Here is a 25019-nt window from a genome sequence, read left to right as displayed (position 1 = left end):
CAATGTTGTGACATTATGGCCCGTATTTATACTTTTTTTGCGCCGCATTTGCGCCGCTTTGTGACGCAAAACGGCGCAAACCTACAAAATACAATGGTATTTTGCAAGATTGCGCCGTTTTTGCGTAAAAAAACTACGCAAATGTGGCGCTAAAAAAGTATAAATACGGGCCTATGTACCTCAGAGAGCCAAGTCCAGGTCTTCTAACAGCCATCCTGCTGGAAACGAGCATCTTCTTATCTCTCTCTAATCCCTTACCACCTTTTCACCTTTGTGGAACGGGTACTCCTTTGTGCTCCCTACTCTCCTGGAGACTGATGGAGTAAGTGGCTCCATCTCTAAGGAGAGAAGGTGAGATTAACATTGCTATATTTCAAGCTACACTAAAATGGTCATGACAAGTGAAGCCCACAAAGGCTCACTTCATTTCAGTTCTCCCTCTGGAGTGATGGCCCAGCATGCACCAGAAAGGCCACATGGATGTGAAATCATTCCAAACACTCCATCATTTCTTCCCAGTTACAGGCCAGAGAGAATCTCTTAACTACTATATGCAAAAATTAATCCCATCCATGTTACCTTCCAAAAGATCAAACCACAATCACAACCCACCATCCCGTAAAATGCTGCTGATCTTTGAAGAAGTGAGAAGTACATACTGCCCTCACATACTGATTAAGAAAACTGAGTCAATACTAAACCATGTTTTTAAAGAAGTGTCCTCCTTATACAAGGTGCTTTCAACAGAAGAAATGGGCAATATGAATACACTCTTTAGCATTGATGGTTGAATCAAGAAATAAGGTAAATGAGCACTGAAGCCAAAGTATGTATTTCTTTACTGAAATTACTACACAAGATGTGAATTGAATGCAGCAATAAAATATAATGAGAGCATTTCACAAAGGCACTCACAAGTATGCGTTATGCTACTCTTGTGATACTAATGAGTATATTCATAAATGAGATTCTGAAAGCTATGGGTATAGATCTACGTCTACACCAGTCCTATCTCATATGTGTGGAGCTCTCGAATGAGAGTGCATAGAACTTCACAGGTATAGTTCTACATTTTAGATGTAAATGTGAGATTTTCAAGAGGGTATAGCTGTCAATCTCACAGTTACATGCCAAAATAGGGAACATTTATTCCTACGTGAGAAAAGGAATAGGGAAAATAAGGAATGGTATAGGGCGGGGCAGGACAATAGAAAAATACACTCATAAAAGAGGGTGTATTAGATGTAATTCACAAAAGTTGCACCCACATCTACTCCAGTAGGGTTACAGCCTAAACAGCCAAGACTCCGAGTAAGCTACAAAACACACGCGACTGCTCAGTGGTACTGCAATAGAATCACATAAATATCAGTGTAGGCAACGAATAATGCTACCAGCACAAGGACATACCCAAAATATATTTAGTTAAAATATAATGGACATAATACTTCAGACATTGAAGCAACCTATACAAATCATAGGAAAAAACATTACTAATGAAAGCAGTAAAATACATATTTTTTTTTAATGGGTTAAATATATTTAGTTAAAATAGAATGGACATAATACTTCAGACATTGAAGCAACCTATAAAAATCATAGCAAAAAACATTACAAATGAAAGCAGTAAAATATATATATATATTTTTTTAATGTTTTAATGGGTTACTACGTATAGACATTGCAAACATCCGTTCAAATCCCTTTGGTGAAAAGCTGGGGTTCAAAGCAATCAAGGCTGATGTAGTTGACTACATATTACAAACTAACAAACACACAAAGCCGACCCTTTGAATTTGGCACTTGGTTTCCCGTGGTCACACAGGATGACGGGTGCCGGTATGTGAGGACGAAAGGGACAAACTACTTATGTGTGATATAGGACAATGTGAGATTCCTGTGATCTCTCGTGGGCTTCTCAAAATTTCTGGAATAAAATACCCCAACTATCACTGCTCCCAAATCACTCCTTACAATTAAGACCACAAAAAACATTATCTTCTTCTTCTTGTTTAAGATCATGCGTAAGTACTAATAACTTCCAGTCATTCAGAAAATATATGCTTCACCAGTTTGCGATTTCACTGCAAATGTAACCAGGTCAAGGTGTTCCCCCGCTACTATATGCAGATCAAAGTATCTGACTTGTGCTCTCTCCCTCTTTACCACCCCTCATCTCATTGCAGTTTCCCATATTGACCTGGCCTCCCACGGTGACTTGGACTCAGCCTTTTCTACAGCACTGTACCCGTATTTCTGCCGTTTTGTCACCCTATCTTTGTATCCAGCGTAAATGCTGGCTTTTAGGCCCCTGGTGCTTTATTTATTATATTAATGCATGATAGTTTGGACGTCTCCTCCAGGGTACATTAGGTGATGCAACTGGATGCTGTTACAAGCATGATGGGTGGTAGCACCCTGGCCTAATATGCACTGAAAGGTTGCATATCTGACTGACCGAACCCCTACACTTTATGCAGCCAATTATTCATATCAGCTCTTTCATTGCCAGTTTTCATGGATGCTCCACTAACGCCACACCTAAAATGAGCAGGACAGCAGGCTACTCGTCAACCATATTTCTACGTTATGTTTCCCTTTCCTTCAGCAGAACCGCCTCTAATGTAAAAGACTGACATGTAGTCTTTTAGCATGTGAGTGTGTAGACTGTCTTAGCTCGCTGTGATCCAAATTAGAACATGGCATAGCTCACATACACACACCCCCAAAGCTATTGACAACCTTAACTTTCTGTCAAAGAGCTTCAGAATCGCTCAGCATAAACTACTGCTTCTACGGAAACACAATATACAAATCTTTGTACAAACGAACACAGGGTAAGCATGCCATGTAGTTGTGCGCAAAAATGCTCGCAAAAGCGTTTAACCTTATAGAACAAAAGACACAAACTTTAACAGAATATGTAAGATAGAACACGTCCCTCACATCTAACAAGACACAGATCATCATCTGACACTATCGTACAATAAGACCACCATCACACACTACCATACAATAATACACCTGTGCACACGACACTTTAACCCACACTCAACACAGACTAGATCTAGTTAAAATAGAATGGACATAATACTTCAGACATTGAAGCAACCTATAAAAATCATAGCAAAAAACATTACAAATGAAAGCAGTAAAATATATATATATTTTTTTTTAATGTTTTAATGGGTTACTACGTATAGACATTGCAAACATCCGTTCAAATCCCTTTGGTGAAAAGCTGGGGTTCAAAGCAATCAAGGCTGATGTAGTTGACTACATATTACAAACTAACAAACACACAAAGCCGACCCTTTGAATTTGGCACTTGGTTTCCCGTGGTCACACAGGATGACGGGTGCCGGTATGTGAGGACGAAAGGGACAAACTACTTATGTGTGATATAGGACAATGTGAGATTCCTGTGATCTCTCGTGGGCTTCTCAAAATTTCTGGAATAAAATACCCCAACTATCACTGCTCCCAAATCACTCCTTACAATTAAGACCACAAAAAACATTATCTTCTTCTTCTTGTTTAAGATCATGCGTAAGTACTAATAACTTCCAGTCATTCAGAAAATATATGCTTCACCAGTTTGCGATTTCACTGCAAATGTAACCAGGTCAAGGTGTTCCCCCGCTACTATATGCAGATCAAAGTATCTGACTTGTGCTCTCTCCCTCTTTACCACCCCTCATCTCATTGCAGTTTCCCATATTGACCTGGCCTCCCACGGTGACTTGGACTCAGCCTTTTCTACAGCACTGTACCCGTATTTCTGCCGTTTTGTCACCCTATCTTTGTATCCAGCGTAAATGCTGGCTTTTAGGCCCCTGGTGCTTTATTTATTATATTAATGCATGATAGTTTGGACGTCTCCTCCAGGGTACATTAGGTGATGCAACTGGATGCTGTTACAAGCATGATGGGTGGTAGCACCCTGGCCTAATATGCACTGAAAGGTTGCATATCTGACTGACCGAACCCCTACACTTTATGCAGCCAATTATTCATATCAGCTCTTTCATTGCCAGTTTTCATGGATGCTCCACTAACGCCACACCTAAAATGAGCAGGACAGCAGGCTACTCGTCAACCATATTTCTACGTTATGTTTCCCTTTCCTTCAGCAGAACCGCCTCTAATGTAAAAGACTGACCTGTAGTCTTTTAGCATGTGAGTGTGTAGACTGTCTTAGCTCGCTGTGATCCAAATTAGAACATGGCATAGCTCACATACACACACCCCCAAAGCTATTGACAACCTTAACTTTCTGTCAAAGAGCTTCAGAATCGCTCAGCATAAACTACTGCTTCTACGGAAACACAATATACAAATCTTTGTACAAACGAACACAGGGTAAGCATGCCATGTAGTTGTGCGCAAAAATGCTCGCAAAAGCGTTTAACCTTATAGAACAAAAGACACAAACTTTAACAGAATATGTAAGATAGAACACGTCCCTCACATCTAACAAGACACAGATCATCATCTGACACTATCGTACAATAAGACCACCATCACACACTACCATACAATAATACACCTGTGCACACGACACTTTAACCCACACTCAACACAGACTAGATCTGCCAGTAGATGGATATCAGGGCTCTGCAGCATCACCTAAGAACCTCAAAGAATGAACAAAAAAAATACACGGCACATGAGAACCGTGGGAAGACCTCAAGCCACAGCTGATAAACACCATTGTCGAAACCACGGAGAGAAGGCACTGAATCCAGCTGATGCCTCAATGCTGTTGGCTTGTGAGAATGTGCGCCGTATAATGCATAGAAAATCACAGCATATTTAACCAGCTGCCTGATCGATTGATTATAAATATTTTGTTTACCAAGAAGTTTCTAACTGCAGAAGGAGTATCCGACAGATTTATATTGAAAAAATATGCATTCTTTCTCAAAAAATGAAATTATATAACTTTATATTTTCATTCAACATTTGTACATGTTGACTTCTACTGTAAAAAATAAAAAAACATAATCCTCTGGCATTATATGTTTTACTTCCATACACGCATTCGCCTTCGTCTGACGTAATTTAGCTACTTTGAAGATTTCATAATTTGACTCCCAGCAAAGCATTTCCTCGATAACAATAGTGGCACCCTCCTTTCAAACTAAATCACTGCTGTTCTGCAACACACGCCTAGCGTTTAGTGTAAAGCACACCGATTTCATGTTTAGTCCTGCATCCAGTCATACAGGTCGTTCTGGGTTCGTTACAAAACGAAAAGGGATTTCACAATGTAAGATCCTCCTCATGTTTCCGTGAAAATAGTTGAAGTCTCCAATAAAAGGGAACAAGGACACACGCTCGCACAAAGTCAAACAGGCACACACGCAGAAACGAACATGCACGCACGCACACGCTCTCACACACACTCACACCAGCCCGTTTTCTTTATTTTTTTCAGTTTTTAGGGCTCTCAGACATGTTTTGCGTGCCCATGTATGTGGAATTGCTGCCTACTGCTTAACATGCATCTCTAATAGCGTGGCTTCTGCGTGATTACTTTCTCAAACCAAACCATGGGGGCAGATTTATGAACTTTTCTCACGCCCCCTTAGCGCCCCCCTAACGCCACAATGTGTGCGTCCTATTTAAAATACCACCATCAGGGGGACTAGTGTCATCATTTTTTACGCTAGTCCAGTGCTTTGGAGGATTAGCGTCAAACATGATGAGCTAATCCTGCAAGGCACCCAGAGGCCCATTGAACACGAGGGTCTCTTTTTAACTTTAATGCTGATGAAAATGAAGCAAAGCAATCACATAGATTTCTTTGTACCATTTTTCAGTCCCCCTAGCTCTGGAATGCCCCTTGCATACATTATGCCTGATGCAGGCATAATGTGGCGCAAGGGGTTACAAAGTGGCGCAATACACCACTTTTAAATATGGTGCAGCGTTTTTTGGCCTTCTAATGCCACATTAGTGTGAAAAAATGACACTGATCTGACGTTAAAGTGGCACTAGTCCCACACAAATCTGGGCCCCTGTACTCAAACGAATATACCTTACTTTTGCCGCACGCCCATATTAATAGTGAGATATGTTTCACATCACTTACATTATTGGACATTGCAACGAAAAGAGGTGTTCACTTTCACCAAACGGGCATTTTTTAAAAGAGAGTGGAAGACCTACCCTCATGGGCCCATAATCACTGCTGCGATCAAACATCAGCGAGAAGTAGCTCAAGCTCCTCAGAGCGGCTTCCCACGGCATGTACTCTCTTTCCATGGAGAGATACCTGGTGGTGTCCAGTGCAGACGTTGTGCCAATGTGCTTTGCTCTAAAAAGTAATTCGTATAGTTTAATAAATCTGAAAAAATGAAAAAATTGCCAAGCAAGTTTTCAAAATAATTTTTATTCCGCGTCGATGGCTAAAATACCGTCATGTTACCAAAATATACAGTCACTCTAACCTATGTTTGTCCAGGGATCCAAATTCCGAGTTGGTGTGATGATTACTGGGTAAATTAGTGATCTCATTCTTTGTTAAGTTAGAGGGAGGCACGGTGAAGGGGTTAAATGGAAGAAAGCACATGAGTGAGAGAGCAACATGGGGTGTAGAGGATCGGGGTTGTAGAAGGGGAAGCACAGGAGGGAGACAGCAACATGGAGTGTGGGAGGGAAAGATACAAGGGAGAGAGCAACATAACATGGACACATTGGATCAACGGAAGCCATTGAATAAGAAGCAAGTAAAAAACGTGGCAAAGGCAACGAATTGAAAACAATGTATGTGCAGTAAGCCAACTGTTAATTCTAGGCAGGCGAGGCCTAAAACTCAGCATTGGTAAAATCATGATCAAAGGTCCTTTGCTCAGTACGGAGGGCATTGTGACATTGCAAAGCTGTAGTAGCTATTCAGCTTATAGGTCAGTTCCAATAGCGGAGTCAGCTGATGCTTCTTTGTCGGAAATAGAGCAGTTCCTTTACTCTAGATCAGAAGCGGCCGAAATGGGGCATCTTCCAATTTACAAACGATGTGAAGGGCCTTCTTAGTGTTAGGTGTAAACTAATAGTTCCCCAATTTATGGAGGAAGCTTTAAATACAGAGTTGAAATAACTGGTTGATTTTTTTGTCAATTAGCATGCGTTTTCATGACGTGGAATTCTACCGCATATTTGCAGTTTGTGTCGCGAAATTGAAGTATTGGTATCCCCTTAATATAAATCCATTTTCATTCAGTTCAAGACTATTTTGAATTATATTTGTCAAGTTAAAAAGACCCATGAGAATTTGATGGGCATTTCAGAAACAATGGTACATTTGAAAAGCAGCCCAAGTGGTGCTCTCTCACCTGGCCAAGTTAAAGGCATCATCAATGATCTGTGCTCGGTTCATAACTGGAATGGCCTAGAAAACAGAAATATATTTTACATAAATCAAGACATGACATTTGGTGAAGCAAATATGTTTTAATACGTCGTTACCTTTGCATTGTTAAAAAAACACCTTAGTAAAACATTTTTCTGCAATCATGGATGCTCTACTTATCTTCCAGATGTGACTTAATTAAATAAATTAAATGGAGCAAATGGGCTGGGCTACCCTCCAATGTTGAAACTTAGCTGAATGCCGGGGTACTCTTAATTCCTTGAATATTTAAGACATACTTGAAGCAAGGTGCTCGCAACTGCAATCCATTATTTAAAAAAAATGCAGATAAATATCCGATTTATTTCCGTACGGAAAAAATGGGAAAATCTTACCGAAGCCTTTCGCTCTGTACTGAATCCTTACTTTGAATTGAAGTATCATCTGAATCTTAAATCCTAAGGTTAAGAGTTCACACACATACCAAAATAAAATAAATGCATAAATAAAGCATAAAATACACAGAAAGGTGGTATTTAAAAATTTGAAAAATATGTAAATGTTCCTGTGAAAGTTTTTACTTCTGATGCACAAAGCAATAAAAACAAGCATTTTCAATGCAACGGGTCTCGTATTTGCTCGGGTTAGAGCTGTTAGCGTTGTAAACTTCTAACCGGACTTTTCTTGCCACACAAATTGAAAGAAAAAAAAACGCAGTGCGATCGCACTATGTAAAAGGGATCATGGGGCGGGAGCGCCGATATCGTCAGTCTCCCCCCCGGGAATTTTGCGAGAGATGGCACAGCCCATTCGCGCCGTTTTTGGGCGCTGTTTGGGCTACATGGGTGCAGGGGTTTGGCAGTCTGGGGCTACGCTATAAATTAGGGCGACATTTTGTATTGCCACCATTTAGTTGGTGACATTTTGTCAGAGAGGCAGGTTTTTTCCCGTAGAGAGGCAGGTTTTGGTAGAGAGCAGGTTTTTTACTCGGGCGAGTGCATAGCAGATTACGGGTTAGGTTTGGTTGCGAGTATAAAAAAAACAAAACAATAATAGTATAGGGGAAGGATTGACAGGACAGTGTTTAGAAGGTTAGTTACCTGATTGTCAACGTAGCAATCCCGCCGGTTTTGTTGCGGCCCGGTACTAAGTGGTGGAAGGCAAAAGCATGGACCGGCGTGTCATCCAGGCCATGCAGTTGTTGCGGGAGGCAGGGCGCCTCGACTTACTGGCAGAAAACGCCGCCCACCGGGATCGTCCAGCGCGGTGAGCGGCGAGTGGAGTAGCAGCCGCTATTGCGGCATGCTCGCCACCTCGCGGGAATCGTGGGTGGCTGGCGCCGCAGGTGAGGAGAGCGAGCAGTGGGAGGGGCCGGGGCGTGGGCTCGGCTGCGTCAGCCAGGCGTGTGGTTGGAGGCGGCCGCGCCCATTAGGGGCGAGGCTGCCGGCATCTCCGGTCACGTCAGGAGCCGGGGGCGGGCTGGGGGTGGCCCCGGCTCCCATTGCAGATGGCGCAAGGGGGTGGCGTCCGCGCCCCTCAGGGGTGCGGCAGCCGAACAAAGGCATGTCAGTGGAGACGGGCCCCTCGGCTCGGGAAGGTGCGGTGGCGGCGGCCCGGAGCATAACAGTGTTGAGCCAAGCAGGAGCTAGGCCACACAAGAAGGCAGGGAAGAAGACGCCCATACCGGGCAAAAGCAGTGAGGAGGGCATGACGAGGGAGGAGGGAGGGGTGGGCAGGGCACAAGGATAGGTCAGGAAGGGAGTAGAGGATATTGAAGGCTTTCAGGATCAGGATAAGGGCGGGTGGGGGACCAAGGAGGGGCAGGGGGTACAGTTCCAGGGTCTGGAGTGGGGTTATGATGGGGAAGGTACAGGAATGAGCGAGGATGGGGACCCAGGCGGGCTCGTGACGGGCTCGGCACCCTGGGAAGAAGAGAAGGCGGGATCTTGTGCGGCTGGCTGAATTGAACCTCGACGTGTTGGCGGGATGGTGCGGGCCAAGGCAATAGCACGGCGACGCCAGACTGGATTGGATGTTGCGCCCACCAGTTGGATGGTGAGTAGGGCGAAGCGGCCTGGCTACGCAACACAATGGGAGGGGCCTCAGGCGGCCCCACGGCGACCACGCACACCAGCAGCACGAGTTGAGGACCTCATCAAGAAGGCTCGTTTTGGGGAAGGGGTGGAAGACACTGACAGTGAGGACGTTGGTGATCAGGAGCGGTTGGATTATGAGGATTGGATCAGGAGGTAATCCCGCAGGGAATCAGGGACAGCCCAAGCAGAGGGGGCAGAGTAGTCTGGGAAAAAGCTATTACGCCAATTAAGTTGGACAGGCTTAGTTTTTGGGTGAGTTGCTATGGTCTGGAGCGTCAGGGGCAATTGTTGTTGCAGGGATTTTCTGAGGGTTTTGAACTGGGATACAACGGACCGCGACAGCGTCGGTGGGTGGAGAATTTGCGTTCCGTTCAGGGGAAGGAGGAGCTTGTGCGGCTCAAGCTTGAGAAAGAAGTGACCGAGGGGAGAATGGAAGGCCCTTTTGCGGACTGGCCTTTGGAGAATTTGATTGTCTCCCCTATCGGAGTGGTGCCCAAAAAGGAGCCGGGCAGTTTCGGCTGATACACCATTTGTTGTGGCCTGAAGGGGCATCTGTTAATGATTTCATACTGGAAGAACTCACTAAAGGGTCATATGCCTCTGTGGACGTGGCAATGGCATTGGAGGAGGCACTGGGTCCGGGCACCCTTATGGCAAAAACAGACCTCACATCCGCTTTCAGACTCCTGCCGGTGCACCCACGGGCTTTTGAATTGTTGGGCATTCAATTTCAAGGCAGTTGGTATGTTGACAAGGCACTGCCCATGGGTTGTTCCATTTCTTGCTCCTTATTTGAATGCTTCAGCACCTTTTTGCAGTAGATTTTTGTAACGGTCACAGGGCATGCGTCTGTTACGCACTATTTAGATGATTTTTTCATTGCAGGGCCGAAAGAGTCTCAGTCCTGTAAAGTAGCTTTGCAGAGTTTTCAGTCGTTCATGGGGGACCTGGGTGAAAGTGACTGATGTGACATGGGCGTGGTTGGAAGCCCAAAGAGAGATTATAGCATGGGATGGAGCACTTTTCTCTCGCCCATAAAAAGGAGGTGATTGCAATCCTTTCAGGGTTTCACCCTTAAGCTGTTCGCTGTTCCGGTGTGTGGCTGAACCCTCTGTCCGCTAAAGCCCTCAACTACTTCATAGTTATGATTTTAGTACTGTTTGTATTGAAAATGGTTATACAGATACCATTTTTTAAGAGGCGCGGGGTGGTTTGTCCATTGGCGAGGTCCAGTGTTTCATTGAAACAAGCCTTGTATGGAGCAACACCAAGAATACAGAATAATATTCCACCTGAGCTCCGTATGTCCCTGTCTTTACTCCATCTTCGAAGAAAGGAATGGAATGACTCTTGCTAAAAAGCCATTTTGCTAACATCTAAAAGTCACTTGGGGGGAGGGGTCACTCGAACACTACTACGACGAATTATGAACACAATCTGCACATTCTGTCTTGACAACTGTACTCATAGCTATTGATTCCCTAATCCAGGAATCTCTGCACACACTGTCAGACACGTTGGTCTCTGTCTCCCTAGGGCAGGCAAGTGTTGACACCCTATGTAACAGACAGCCTCTGGCTTCCGGACGCAGGCAGCCTGACATAGGCAGCCACAGCTCCCTGATACAAGCCGATAAATACCATCTTAGCCTCCGACTGCTTGATTTAAGCAGTCTCTGACTCACCAATACGTCTGACCCCCCTATGCATCACTGGCCATTCTGTCTTTGGCCTCTCTGTGTTGTGGTTGCTCGCACTCTAATCGCCACCCCGCCCCGCTCCCCCGCCTGTTTCCATGGCAGTGGACTAATTAGAAATGCATTAATATTCATACTGCTTTGCATTGTTCTGCATAAGAGTCTGCAATTATTCGATCAACCTCATTAATATTGAAATGGATGCCAACTGAGATGTTTCCATGGTATCCGTGGAGGGTTGTATCGGAGGAAGTGGGTGACTTCTGTGCCCCTGGGCCATCTCCCCGGTACTTTAGCTTAGTGGTAAACAGTACACGTGAGATGTGTGGATAAGAAAGAAAGGGACGGACGTGGCAGAGTGGAGGTGATCATAGAAGGGAGTGAAGGAAAAAGGATGGAGGTTTTGGCACTTGATGTGTAAAGGGATGAAAAGGAGAAAAGGACAGAGATCAGGGGACACCGCTAGCATGAGTGTTAAAAGGATGGGGTGGGGGCAAGGCTGAGAGGAACAAGAGTTAAGTTAGATTAGAGGAGAAAAGAGTCAGCCAGGTGATAAGAGGGTGGTGAGGAGGGCAGAGAGAAGGAAAGGCAAACACAAGCGGGTGCGAGGAGACATGAAGTGAGAAGGAGCAGTGAGATGTATGGAGGAAACACGGTGGAATAAACGCCATGGAAGAGAAAGAAACTGTGCACACACTCGGGTAGATGAAGAAGAGACTGAATAATGGGATGGAAAGGGAAAAGAGGTAAAAAGAAGGGGATGGCTGGAGGTAAAGGTGGGGACAAAGCATGAGAGGGCGACAGAGTCTGGAAGCAGTGACGGGTCAAAAAAGAGGTGAGGGATGCAGTTGTGACTTTTGAAAGAAGCACAGGTCCAAGGGCAGACTCTCCTTGAGTGAGCCAGCCTGTATTTTTAATCAAGTTTAGGCAACTGCCTGTGGTCCAACCACACGCAGGTGCCAGATTGCCCCTGCTAGCTTCACAATACCGGAAAAAGTGCAAATAACTGTGTAACAGGGTCGATATTATACAAAGCGCTCAACTTCTGCCAAGCGAGATCATGCTGCGAAAATATAGAAAAAGTAGTCCACGAACTGGATGGAAAACAGCGAGCCTCGTATGTTTTCTGTACTTGGTCGATGCGCTCGAGGAGGGCTAACCACCAGAAAAGGCATGACGTATGCGTGCCTTCAACTAATGAAATCAAGCAGATGCTAACAGGCAAGCCCACGAACCAATGAAAGACACTGACGTGACGTGGACGGGGCTCCGAGCCCTTTTTAATTCCTAAAGCGTCTCGCTAGCGAAATGCATGTGCAAGTGCATGTGACGCAGGCTTGACCCAAAAAACGAATGGGAGAGCAAAAGCATCGTCACTGTTTAGTCAGTCTGAGTTGTTTCAAAATGTCAGCCAGTGTGTGGAACCGTTGAGTAGGTGTGTGCATACATATAGTTGCTGACAATCCTCAGAGGTCAAAATCAATCTGTGATTCCGGATTTCCACACTGAAAATGATAATCTTCTTTATCTAAATGTATTCCTTATGTATATAGCTCACACTGACATATGGGCAAATAGTCCATAAATAGGCCTGAGTGGAGAGTTCTTTCTAAATTCTTTGGTTGCACTAAAAGTTGAGACGTGCTTCAGCCGTGGAACAGTAATGAGTAGCCTTTGTGCATGTTTGTGTGTTATACCACAATGCACTGGTTGAAATATCAACCCACAGATATATCGTGATTATAACTATTGATTCCCAGAATATCGTCCCGGTGGAGTTTAGAATAGTGAAACAACATTAGTAATATTTTAGGCGTTATTATGGTCACAATATATCAGTAGACTAATCTTTTTGCTGTGTTATTGTGGCATCCACCTATATATTTGCAAATGTTTGTGGCCTCAGAAATGCTTTGCCCCTGCATGGTGACCGCAGGAGGAGAGTCATCCTGATCTGAATAGAATTCTGGCCCTTTTATTTCATAAGTCATATTAGATGCAGCTGTTCGCGTACAGTGAAGGGACCACATATATCTGACAAACGTGACAACACCGATTAGTGGTGGGTCGAGTCATCCTTGATCTTTTGACTCGCATCCACACACTGGAAAAGAAAGCAGAGAACTATACCTAGGAGCCTTCTTTTTTTCTTTGAATAGCTCATTTTAAAGCACAGTTTTGAAAGCTGAAATTTTTAAATCTTGAAGACCATCAAATCCATATTGTGAATAAAAATGTTAAATAATACATACAAGTGCATATAAGATGTCAATGGAACAAATTAGTCTCATTCACTTTTGGGTTCTTTAATTTCTCTCATTGGTAATGCAATTCAGTTATTCTTAATGAAACAGTGCTTCCGAACTGCGAGAAAGTGAGTTGTTAATTGTGGTAGATGGTAGTCTACCACAAATAATAAGGTTGCTATATTCTTAGGTCCAGTGAGATGTTTCAGCAATTTAAACCTGAGCTTAACCTCTTACAGGTATGACACTGTACAGACAGGCTTAATTGAGAGAAAAAGTGTAAAGCATTTGAAAATGCTGGAACTGTTAAAAAGTCAAAACACACAACTATAAAAATCATGCTTCAGTTTAGAATTATTCGTTTAGTGAATAAAATGTAAAAAATCAACCAAGTAGAAATGAAGATATGAATTTTAGTAGATTTAAGTAAAAAATAATGCCAAAAGATGTTAAGTGGCAAACATAGCCACTTGCTAACAGTAGACCAATGTGTGATTTCAGGCCAATGGCACTGGCACAGAAATTGGATACACCAACAAGGTTCAATCGGGTCAGAGGGCTATGTTGGGACTTACTATCTGAATTGGAAGTCAAAATCCTTCAGTGGGACAAGGCTGCAGACTACTCTCTGAATGGGACGTCAAAATCTTTCAGTAGGTCAAGGCTGCAGGCTGCATCCGATTAAGTCTTCACAAAGATGGATGGGTATTGGATGAGGGCCCACCGAAATAAGTGGTTTTGTTTGGAAGAGCTTTGAGTGGGAAAAATTTGAATTTCTTACACATGGAAGTTTTCTTGCCATCATGGCACTTTTTGTGCCTTTGCCTGGTCAAGATTTTTACCTTCGGACTTAGGGCCTCATTATGAGTATGGAAGTCCTAAGACCGATGTACCCACGGTGGTGGTCCAACCTCCACAATCTTGGAGGTTCAGCCACCAGGTTACAATGCTGTGGTCAGACCACCCAGTCCGTGACCACCACCAGGATTATGGATCTCAATGGGTTGGCGGCGGTGCAAGTCGTGGTCAAGCATGGCGATACCCATGTAGGCACCACCATGGTGGTTACCACTTGCCTTTCCGATGGCCTTTCCATGGCAGTGACCCTACCATGAAAAGGCTGGCGGAAAAGCAGATATGGGGCCCCAGGGTGCCCCTGCCCATGACCATGGGCAGTGCAGGGGCCCACCCTGTCAGCACACTCTGGATGCACACTGTCTGCAGTGGCAGACAGTGTGCATTCCGAGTGTGCTGGTGGCTTCGACAGTGTGGCGGCATTGGCCTCATCTCTCAATGATAACCAAAAGCCAATGCTGCCACACTGTTTCTATTGGTCAGCCCGGCAGGTAGTTTATGATACAGAGGTGGGGAGGCTTCCAGCTTGGTTGCCACCTTCCCACCACCTTATTGGCGGTCTGATGGTTGGACTGTCAAAGTTATAATGAAGCCCTTTAGTCTCTTTTTCAGAGTTTGAAATCCTCAAGTGGGGGGAAAGGCTGTGGGCATTATTCATCAAGGGCTCCATGAGACTGGATTTCTTCTTGTCAAGGGTTATCTGCACCGGATTTGCTGCTGCATAGACGGTCCAGGTCCCGCCATAGGTGATTGGATTGGCAGGTTTGTCCTGGTCCTTTGGAGGTCTTGAAAGTCAAAATGTTTTTAAGTCCTAGCTATTCAGAGGTGATAGGAGAAGTCTAGTTAGACACAGCCGAGGGTCACAGGACCTCAGGAACAGCACTTGGGTGCCATGGCTAGAGGTGTGTGAAACTTGTGTTGTGTGGTCTTTTTTTGCATAATTATGTGAATCTATGTCAACATTACAAAAAATATGTGTATTACAGCAAAATCCATCATTTTGCACTATAATTTAGTGTAGGTGTGTTCTCGGATGATTTTTTGGCATGAGTACACATTCAAACAAAAGTACTAGAAAGGACAGCTGTTCTCTTGTTCCACTGCATTTGATGGATATATTTACAGTGAATGGTGCAAAATTTACAAAGTGGCATAATGATTTAAGTTTGGGAATTCCGAAATACAAGCATAATGCAAAATTCCCCAAATTACGTGAATTATGCTGTCATAATTTAGGTTTTGCATATGCCTAGTCACAACTCACTCCAGCAGAGGCCATCAGCAAGAGCCAGGTCAGTTCCAGGTAGTACTGGTCGGCTGGACAATTCAGCTTGTTGTGGCCCTGAAGCTTACACAAGAAGTCAACCACCCACTGACTCTTAGAGTCCACTTCTTCTATCCTAGATACAACTGGGAGCAGGTCCAGCTCTTGAGGTCTCCTCACAGGACTCAAACAGCAGGTACCATACTTCTTCTATTCATTTGCAGGCCCAGAGTTTTCTGAAGAATATGGCTTGGGATGCCACATTTTTGCCTAACCTTATTATGTAATTGAGTGTGACTTCTGGCCCCTCCCTAACCAATGGGGTAAAACTTCCTAGGGGTAACCCTACCTTTTTTTGAAGCAGTTACCATGTGCCTTACTGCAACAAATCCCACAGTGCCCTTCACTCTCTAAATCCAAGCTGGGGAAACCCTTTCTCCCTAGTGCAAAGCCTGTGTGACCACCCAGAGGTGTGGACAGGGTAATGAGCAGTTCCTTTCTCCTTGGTCACTTCCAAACTATTTCTGGGAGCAGCTTTCGCCACAAGGTTTTGTGCCTGTGTTACTGGTAATTCAAACAGGGCCTGCTCTGGTAACAGATAACCTTTGTGACAGGGTTGTCCCTTTGAATTAAATTGAGGTTCTGGGTCCACCCCATATATTCTTCCTGCAAGAGGATCAAAACACCTACACATACCCAAGCCTTTGTCTCTGTTCAAGGAGCAGTGTTCACATCTCATCAGGGTGAATCACTCACTGTGCTACATCTGGAAACTTCATGCAAATTACCGTCGAGGTGTTTTTTTTTTATTTACTTGTTATTGATATATATGAAAAAAATCAGATCCAACTTAAACTATTGCTTCCCACTGTTTCTCTAGGGGTCTGCTAGCCTTCCCACAGTCAAAATCGGTTTCAGGTGCTTGACATTGTAAGGCCATGTTAACTTTGCATTTCTACATGTTCCATTTTTAAATACCATTCTCCCCACCTTGTGGGCTTCCAGATCTACATAGGGGTGGCTTATTAATACGTAAAAGGAAGCTTTTCTTCTGTCCAAAAGGGTTAGTTTGACAGGCTTTTTAAAAAAAACTGCAGCAGCCAGGCTATAGTGGTATGTCTGGAGTCTTGTTTGCCTGGTCACTTTAGTGGCTGGCACAATAGTGTCATATTCTGTAGGGGGCATTTAACTTTCCATGCCAGGGGTGTACTTTGGGTACAATATACTGTTGCCTTATAGGAAGGTTAAAGACATACCAATCCGGCTTAAGCCAATTTCTACATGTTTTATGAGTCAGAACACATGTAGTGTGCACTTGACAGTGGTGTCAAGTGTTTAGATTCTAAAAACTAGCAATAAATTCAGCAAAACAGGAGGCTGACTCCGCATAGAGGGGCCTTTTCTCACATGGCCTGACAGCAGTACCTTCTGAGGCGGGTTAATTTTACATATTGTTCTTCAGGGAATATTGGAGTTACTATTCATTGCACCATTCCCTGTGTGACAGCGCCAGACAATGAGTATGAGAAAATATATTAAAACAAGGTTGTAAGTAATACGAACATACATGGTGAGAGGTGCATTTCATTCTCTCTCTATAACTAGGCTATTAATCTACAAGGTTGACATTTATTTATAGACATATAGTAACACTACTATAAATTAAAAATGAGACAATTTGTGAAGTATTCTTTTAATAACTGTATTTAAAAAAAACATATTTGGATGAAAGAGTGTACCCAGCTTCAGAGCTATCAAATGTTATTCTATCACTAAATATGTTTGGTATACTCTGCTACTGAGACTGGAAGCCTCCAGAAAAAAAGTTAGATTTCCAGAGATCCTATAATTTGATAATTTTTCAGTTTGCAGTAACAGGAAACAATAAACGTAGCACTCTTGCTGAAGTGCAATTCATTCTTAAAGACACATTTTGTTAAATTATTGATATCTGTTGGACTTGGCACTTTCTGCAGGGTCATCCTCAAACGTTTTGCCTTAGCCATCCTGTTTTCTGAACCCGTTTTTGTTGGATGTTAGGTCTCTGTGCACTTTACCACTGCTAGCCAGTGCTAAAGTGCGTGCGCTCTCTTTTAACCATGGGAAAGTTGGCTTACGCCCAATTGGTAAAGTGGTATTACATGCACCCAGGGCCTGTATTTCAAATGCCATTAGTGATTATAACACTGATAGCGCTACCCACTTAAGTAGCCCTTTTATACATTCCTCAGGCCTGCCATGGCTGCCTGTTTGTTGAGATTTAAACTGCCATTTTGACGTGGTAATATAAACATTATGCCAGACCCAAACCATCCTTTTTCATACGCACAAGTCACACCTAGGGGTGGCCCCCATACAGCCCATAGGGCAGGGAATAATGCACTTAAAATATTGGGCATGTACATTTATGTCTTACATGTAACCGCTAGTGAAAATCTCTTAAATTCATTTTTCAATACTGCAAGACCTGCCTCCCCCAAAGAATAACATTAGGTTAACTTATTACATTTAATAAGTGATAACTTTCAATTGGGGGAAGTTAGGGGTCGCGAGCTTGGTGTCTAAAGAATTCTAATTTAAATCCTCTTTAGTGGTAAAGTCAGATTTTAAGTCACCATCCTGAAAATACCACTTTTATAAGTTTTCATTTTCTTGTCCCAACAATTTGGTGCCTACAGCCTGTATCCTGGGTCACATCACTAGGTGTAGCTAGCAAATGATCTTTGTGTATTGTTCCGAGACATTGAGACAAATGGAGAATAGGTGCTGGCAGGATGGGCCGTCTCTGACTTGATGATGGGGAGAAGTGATCTATCACACTTGCACAAGATAAAGGGTCTATTCAGCACACTCACAAATGGTTTTGACACCAGTGTTTTGTGTTCCCAGAGAAGTTGGGGCCAGGGCTGGAAGGTCAGACATTCCACACATCTCTGAGAGTGGAAACCTACAGAAACCTTCTCCTACTTCAAAGTGGACATTAGGTATAAATAGCGGGCCCTCGGGCCCAACCCTTCCGTACACCTCTTCACCTGTGGATGCTAAAAAAGAAGTGCTTCTATGCTGCTTTGCTGCCATGAGGACTGCTGCTCTGCTGCCCTGCTACTCTGCTGTCCTGTTTCTCAGAAGGTAGATTGGACCTACACCCTCAATCCCAGGTTGGAGTGACTCCAAGGGTCCGCAGACGGACCTACAGTTCTGAGGTACATGGACATAACAAGCTCCAAAGGCTGCCTGCATCTGTCCAGCTGACCTACTGCCTGGACCTGCAACTAGACCTGCCGGAGCCTGCTGGCCTTTGCTTTAGTGAGTTCCTGATCCCCAAGAAATGTTCATCAAGTCCTGGACCTTTGGTGTGGCATCAGCTGAGCTCCCTCTCCAAGAAAAGAAGAAATCCTGAAAGTTTGGGCTCTTCATGCCCCTGAGCAGGCTTGTTCATGCCAAAAACCTTGCCATTGAACATGAAGTTCTGGTGAACTCGACTCTTTGCACCACAGTGACAGCGGGATCTGCTAGAGCATTAACAGCCTGCCGGAACTGACAGTGTGAACCTCCAGAAAAAGTGTCTGCAATACCGTTTGCAACTTTCACCCGGTCCCATAGGACAAATAGCCACAAGTGGAGATTTGTGCTTTTAGGAGCTCTACTTACCTTGAATGTTTAAAATTGCATACCTCCAGCTCCAGTGATTGAATTTTTGTTATTTCGGTGTCAAATAATGTACAAAATTTTGCTCTATTTTTCTAAGTTGCTGTAGGAGTTTTCCTAATGTGTTTTCATTTCATTGCTGTTTGAAGTGCTGCAAAAATACTTTACATCTTGCTCCTAGGTTAAGTCTGATTGTCAGAAAGTTAAGCACAGGTTAATTTGTGGTGGTGTGTGACTTCAACTTGACAGGAATTGTGGCTTCTGCCAAACCTCTGGGATGAGTGAGGGAAGCTCCATAGACCAAGTGAAGGGTTCTGCCATGTTGGAAGTGGGCAGAATGATGCATTCTGGTCTGGCCTGATGCATACTTTGCAGGAAGTCATCACTGGGTGGAAGCTGGCATGCTAGCCCATTGGCTAGTAATTGCCACATCTGAGGGCAAAAAAATGGCACCTCTGGCACCCAGTCCTCAGATCAAATCTGTACTAGAGAGAGGACCGAAGAAGGACCGCCCTGCTATTCCCTAGACCCAGTAGAGGGAGAATGCGCCAAATAATGGACTCCACTTGCTGCACCTTAGGCTAGTAAGGAAAGGACTGTGCGTGTCATGTCCAACTAGAAGAAGAGCTTCACCTGGGTCCTAGATGGAGAATCAGTTGGCAGACTCACTAACAAAACAGCCACAGGGCCATAAATGCTGATACTCTTGCTCCTTTGAGAGCCCAGCACTCAGGTGTCTGAATGCTGCTAGACACCAAGGTGCAGCCTCAGAGACAGAGTCCTCTTGACCCCCAAACGTTGTACCCAAGACTGATGGTCCCAGGATAGTCTTTAAAGGTGCAGTTTGGTCACCCAGCAAGGAAGGTACTGTAAGTTAAAGGGACCCACTGCTTTAACCAGAGACCATTAGACAAGTGGCAACTGATTTTCTGGTACATTGACCCCTCAGGCCAAATTTGCTCTTTTTTGCTTGTGGGACAAGGGGTGGCCACAGGAAGACACATGATACTTGCTAAACACCCTCAGCATCCTTGATGACTATGGAGGTTTGCCATCGTCCCTGAAACTGGACTGGAAACTGCTTTAACTGCAAAATAACTGTTCAATTGGACCTTAGTGGTTCCTGTCCCTGGATCCTTGCGGAGCTGATCCACACAAGTGTGGCCTGATAATAGTCTTCAAGTTACTTGTAGTAGCCAAACATAAACCATTTTATTTGGTTGCATTTTCTTCTTTTATTCAACTTTTTTAGTACTTCTTAATGATTTACACTGATTCCTTCAATAAAGTCTGACTGCTCTGAACTACAGCAACGCAGGACTGAGCTAAGATTTTATTGCATTCTGCACTAGACCTAAACCTAAATTCTGTCTTTATTAAAAAGTGACCAGACGATATAGTAACCCACTTAGTAACCTACTTAGCCCCAGGGAGCCCTCAGAGGCCATAGTGTTGTACCTTCTCAGTTGGAAATTTCAACATCCACTTTATTGATTTAGGGCCTTCTTTAGAGATGGCAGGGCAGGTGCACAGACATAAAATGGCAATCATCTCACTCTGTCAAAACGTGAAGTTTCTCTCCCTTATTTCCGACAGCAGAGTCTCAGTTGGTTCTACCACAAGAAACCCTTAACCTCATAGCAGGGATGCAAGGTGACTGTGGCAGTAATCCCTCCTTATTGGTGTGACAGCCACTGAGTTTTGCTTCCCAGCACTATCATACAATGTACTGTATGGTGATCCCTGAAAGGAAAATGTGAAAGGCAGTTTTCCTAATATTTTCAGCAACAAACCTAAGCTGCCGTATGCTGAAGGTTTGTTGTGAAAAGCGAAAGAGATTGCCAAGTGAGTCAAAATACCATAGTGGGCAATTGGGCATACGCCCCTCATTAAATGAAATCTTCCACACATAACTCCTGTTCCCCTTATCTATTTTTTTCATCATGGCGTTGTTTCTTTATGAGATTTACCCTTTTTCACTAAATTGATTTCAAAATTTGTGTTGGATCCCTTGTACTTTATGTTGTTTAGCAATGCTTTAAATACATATAAATACATACATACAATAGTACTTTGGTAATATTTCATACCTTTGGTCCTTAACACATGTTTATGGCCAAAAATACCCTTTTTACACCTGCTGGGAATTCACATATAAGAAGTTCTCTGCAATAAGTAGAGAGATCTGCACAATCATAAATCCAATTCAAGAAGTGGGAAGTGAGCGTTCCGTGGAAGGCATGGGCACTCATAAGCATTCCCACCCTCTGTTCTGCCCGTTTATCACCCTGCACATGGTTGGATGTATTTACTCCACTTAAGTGTCAACATAATTCCTCTCACAGAGTTGGTAGAGAAATAGTTTAGCCTTGATCTAGTGGAGATGTAGGGGAAGGGGCTCCTCCATGGGGAATAATACTTTCAACCAGGAGAAAAGAAAATTAATGGTGTATGTTCACACAGGGTATCCTCTCTCAGAGGGAATAGGAGCCCACTGCAAAAGCCACCTGACCATCCAAAGAACACACATGAAACACCTTCACCTGGGACAGCGTTCTAACCCTATTACTAGGAATGTCGGTGAATAGGTAAAAATTTTAAACATATGTGCAGATAGAGGCAGATATCTCCATCCTTACCTTTGTGACTTTTTACGTCAATAGCCCCTCCTTCATATCTTCATGTCAACATCCTATATCCCCTACTTCTCCAACTACTCATCCATGCTTACCCAGCAATCAAAAATGTTATAAGTAAGTGAGGGAAATGGTTAAAAGAAAGGAACAATAAGTGAGGGAGATGGTTAGAAAAAGGTAACACAGGAAACGTTCCACTCATAGATTGATTTGAATACTTGTAGGGTAATTTGGGGTGTAATGTGATCCATCCCAACTCATCACTGTAACTAAGTTGGAGGTAGAGCTCCAGTGTTGTAAACAACTTCAATAGTCATGTTAGTAATTTGTCAAATGGTTGGATGAATGTGTGGGAGGAATAGGATGAGGCTTGTTCAATACTCCTTTTTGCTTACCAATTAACCTACTTTCTTGTGTCTGGTCAGTCTCCCTGTGGAATATGTATGATTGCTGTTCAATTACTGTATGATAGCACTTGTTTTGCATAGTAGGCCACAAATGTTACTTCATGTCAAATTAACATACATTGTAATTTGCAGGGAGGCAGCTGATGAAATACATGCCAATGCTGATCTATTGTGAAAGTAAGTTGTACATCGGAGACAACTTACTGTGTGATCCAAAGCTAACTGCTGAAGAAGTCTGTCCCAGTTCTCTTGGTTGTAGTTAACTCTGAAATATACAGTGACATTGAGGTTGGCCAGGACCCAATCAGAGCCCCCAGGGGACAGTTTAAATTCATTGTCGACAGCTAAAATAAAATAAATAGTTGTTAATAACATCTTCCCCCATTTGTATTGATGCAGAGAAAAGGTAACTTTAAAAAAAGACTAACAAGGAATAAACATGTTGTCAAAGTTGGTTAATAATCTTGGTAATTTCAAACAATGGAGCAAAGAGGGAAAAGGGAGAAAGGGGAAACCCTCTATCAATCAGTCAAAACAACATAATAAACTCCAAACTTAAAGGATACGCTGGTATTGGACCAAATGTAAACACAGTGTTCTCTGTAGGAATAAAGCCTACTTGAATGGTATAGATTAGACTTCACTGAAGCAACTTGAATTAGCAATCAACTTTTAAACTCATGGGTCAACAGAGACTAACCTACATCCCAAGGTGGTAAAAGAGGAAACACAGTAAAGACCCCAGATACACAAGAGATTTAATGGGTCCCAGGATTCTAATCACTGGCTATAGCTACCAAAGAATGGAAGCCCTAATGAAGCAAAAGGTATAAACTGGTCGGGTCCTGCTGAACTTGGTGCTAATTTAATGGCGATTAAATATGTTGAGCCCTCCTTATGTTTGGTGTAAACAGGGCTCTATGTTTTTAACATGTAAAGGGGATGAACCTTTCATAGAAACACCCACCTTCATAATCCTGATACAATCTTAAACTTAAACCAATAAACAAAAAACTACTACAGTAAGGCCCCATATCCATGCTACAAAACGGTTTGCATCACAGATACCACCATTGCCGTTCAAGTAGAAGGACTAGGGTTACTGATTGAATTTCTCAAAGATGTGCTTTCTTGGTAGAGGATCCCTGAGAGTATGATGTTGGACAATGGCGTCCAGTTTGTCAGTTTTGAAATTGAATGTCTCCTAAAGTCTGTGGAGATGTAGAGACAGAGGGCAGTATGAATCAAAATGTGTACGTCGGATTAACTTGTATTTATTAGAAGATAATGCACCAAATGGGCCACCACTATCAAAAACCATGCCCACCACCAACTGCTCACCAATTTCTACAAGTCTCCTGAGGCATAGGTCCATTTTTGTAATGCATACAACACCCCAATCTCTTCTGTTTATATTGTGCACCTTCCACCTTGGATCTCACAGTAATATCCTCAACCCGACACTCACCACCAACAGCTACCACTTCTTCATTAAGACTGGACTAAGTTTCAACATTTGTTTTGACCCGCTTTGAAGCTGAAAAAAACAGACTCCTGTAACTGAATGAAGTGTACTGTCATAGAACCAAAGCATGATTCTAATTGCACTGATCATATCACATGTATTCACTCTTTATATACACTCTCCCACTGCATGAGGCCATCTTCTCACCCACTGTATTGCAGTTGCTAAAAAGAACACTTAGGATGCTTCACACCCCTTACTTTAGGAAACATTACATTTCTTGACTAACAAATTGGACGTTGTTGGAACTCCTGCCTATCAAATGTGTCTTTGAAAACCTCGATCAGTTGGACTGTGTTTTGCTTTGCTACAAACTTCACTCCCATTAACATTGTGTAATATTCCAGAAGCACAACACCATACCAATGATTGTGTTACATAAGGATGGGAAACCGACTCCGCCACAGAAAGCTTTGAAATTTCACTACTGACCACATTCCAGCAATTCCTTCTCTAGGAATGAATAGGATGTCTCCAGACCCTGAGACTGTAGAAGACAAACCCGATGGTAAAGTCTTCATGAGCAGTATTATGTGTAAGTATAGCACCTCGTCCAACCTTGCTGGCGTCTACAGTAACGACACCCAGCAGAACAAGATCATAAGGTCTGAGGGCCTTAGCACCAGTTTGGCCTTCCTTAACTTATTGAAAGGCCTCCTCACACTGCGCATCTCACTGAAACTAACTAGCCCTCCGCAATATATTTGTAAGGCAGCAAACATGTGGCTTCCGTATTTCTGCCATCTAGCTCCCTGGCTAAAATATGTGACATCGCAATATTCTCATCCGTGGAAGTAGTCTCTTCAAAGTGACTGGTTATCCATAGACAGCACTTTCTGCTATGTGCCTTTGTAAGAACAGTGATTTACAAATTTGTCACAAAGTAGCTGATCACTGTATTCCCAAATTGACATTCTGCAATGAGACAGTGAAGAATAGCTACATATGAATCTACACTTTCTCCTTGTTCTTGTGCCCTTTTGAAGAATTTGTGCCTCAAAATTACAAGGTTAGGCGACACATAAAAGCATCCTTTGAGCTTCTTGACCGCTTCTTGCTATTTTCTAAGTGGTTCCTGCCAATCCACTGTTAAATGTGGAATATGTTTAAAGATTACCCAAAGGTGGTTTTCACTTTCCACCCTGAATCTCAGTGCTGCATTGGCACCGAGGTATGTCTTGATTGCATTGAGACAGTTTATCCCCACAGTTGGGGATTCTCCAGTGCTTTTCCAAAAAATGGTGCGAGGAATTCACTGATTTCATGATGAGGCTGTCACACACGTCCTTTCT

At 43.3% G+C, this 25019-nt stretch overlaps 1 protein-coding gene across 1 annotated transcript in view; it reads right to left on the bottom strand.

Moving 5' to 3' along the window:
- Nucleotides 1–25019, bottom strand: part of LOC138284183 (aminopeptidase Ey-like) — a 432258-nt gene that overhangs the window by 167527 nt on the left and 239712 nt on the right. Inside the window, exons 12-14 of the mRNA XM_069222681.1 lie at nucleotides 22407–22546; nucleotides 7338–7393; nucleotides 6175–6322 (exon numbers count right to left, since the gene is read on the bottom strand). Coding sequence (XP_069078782.1) covers nucleotides 6175–6322; nucleotides 7338–7393; nucleotides 22407–22546 — 344 coding nt within the window. The remainder of the gene's footprint in view (nucleotides 1–6174; nucleotides 6323–7337; nucleotides 7394–22406; nucleotides 22547–25019) is intronic.

Source organism: Pleurodeles waltl, chromosome 3_1, assembly GCF_031143425.1.
Source record: "Pleurodeles waltl isolate 20211129_DDA chromosome 3_1, aPleWal1.hap1.20221129, whole genome shotgun sequence".
NCBI classification, from domain to species: Eukaryota; Metazoa; Chordata; class Amphibia; order Caudata; family Salamandridae; genus Pleurodeles; species Pleurodeles waltl.
Note: the sequence above shows the minus strand (reverse complement) of the source record. Positions and strands in the feature narration are given on the sequence as shown.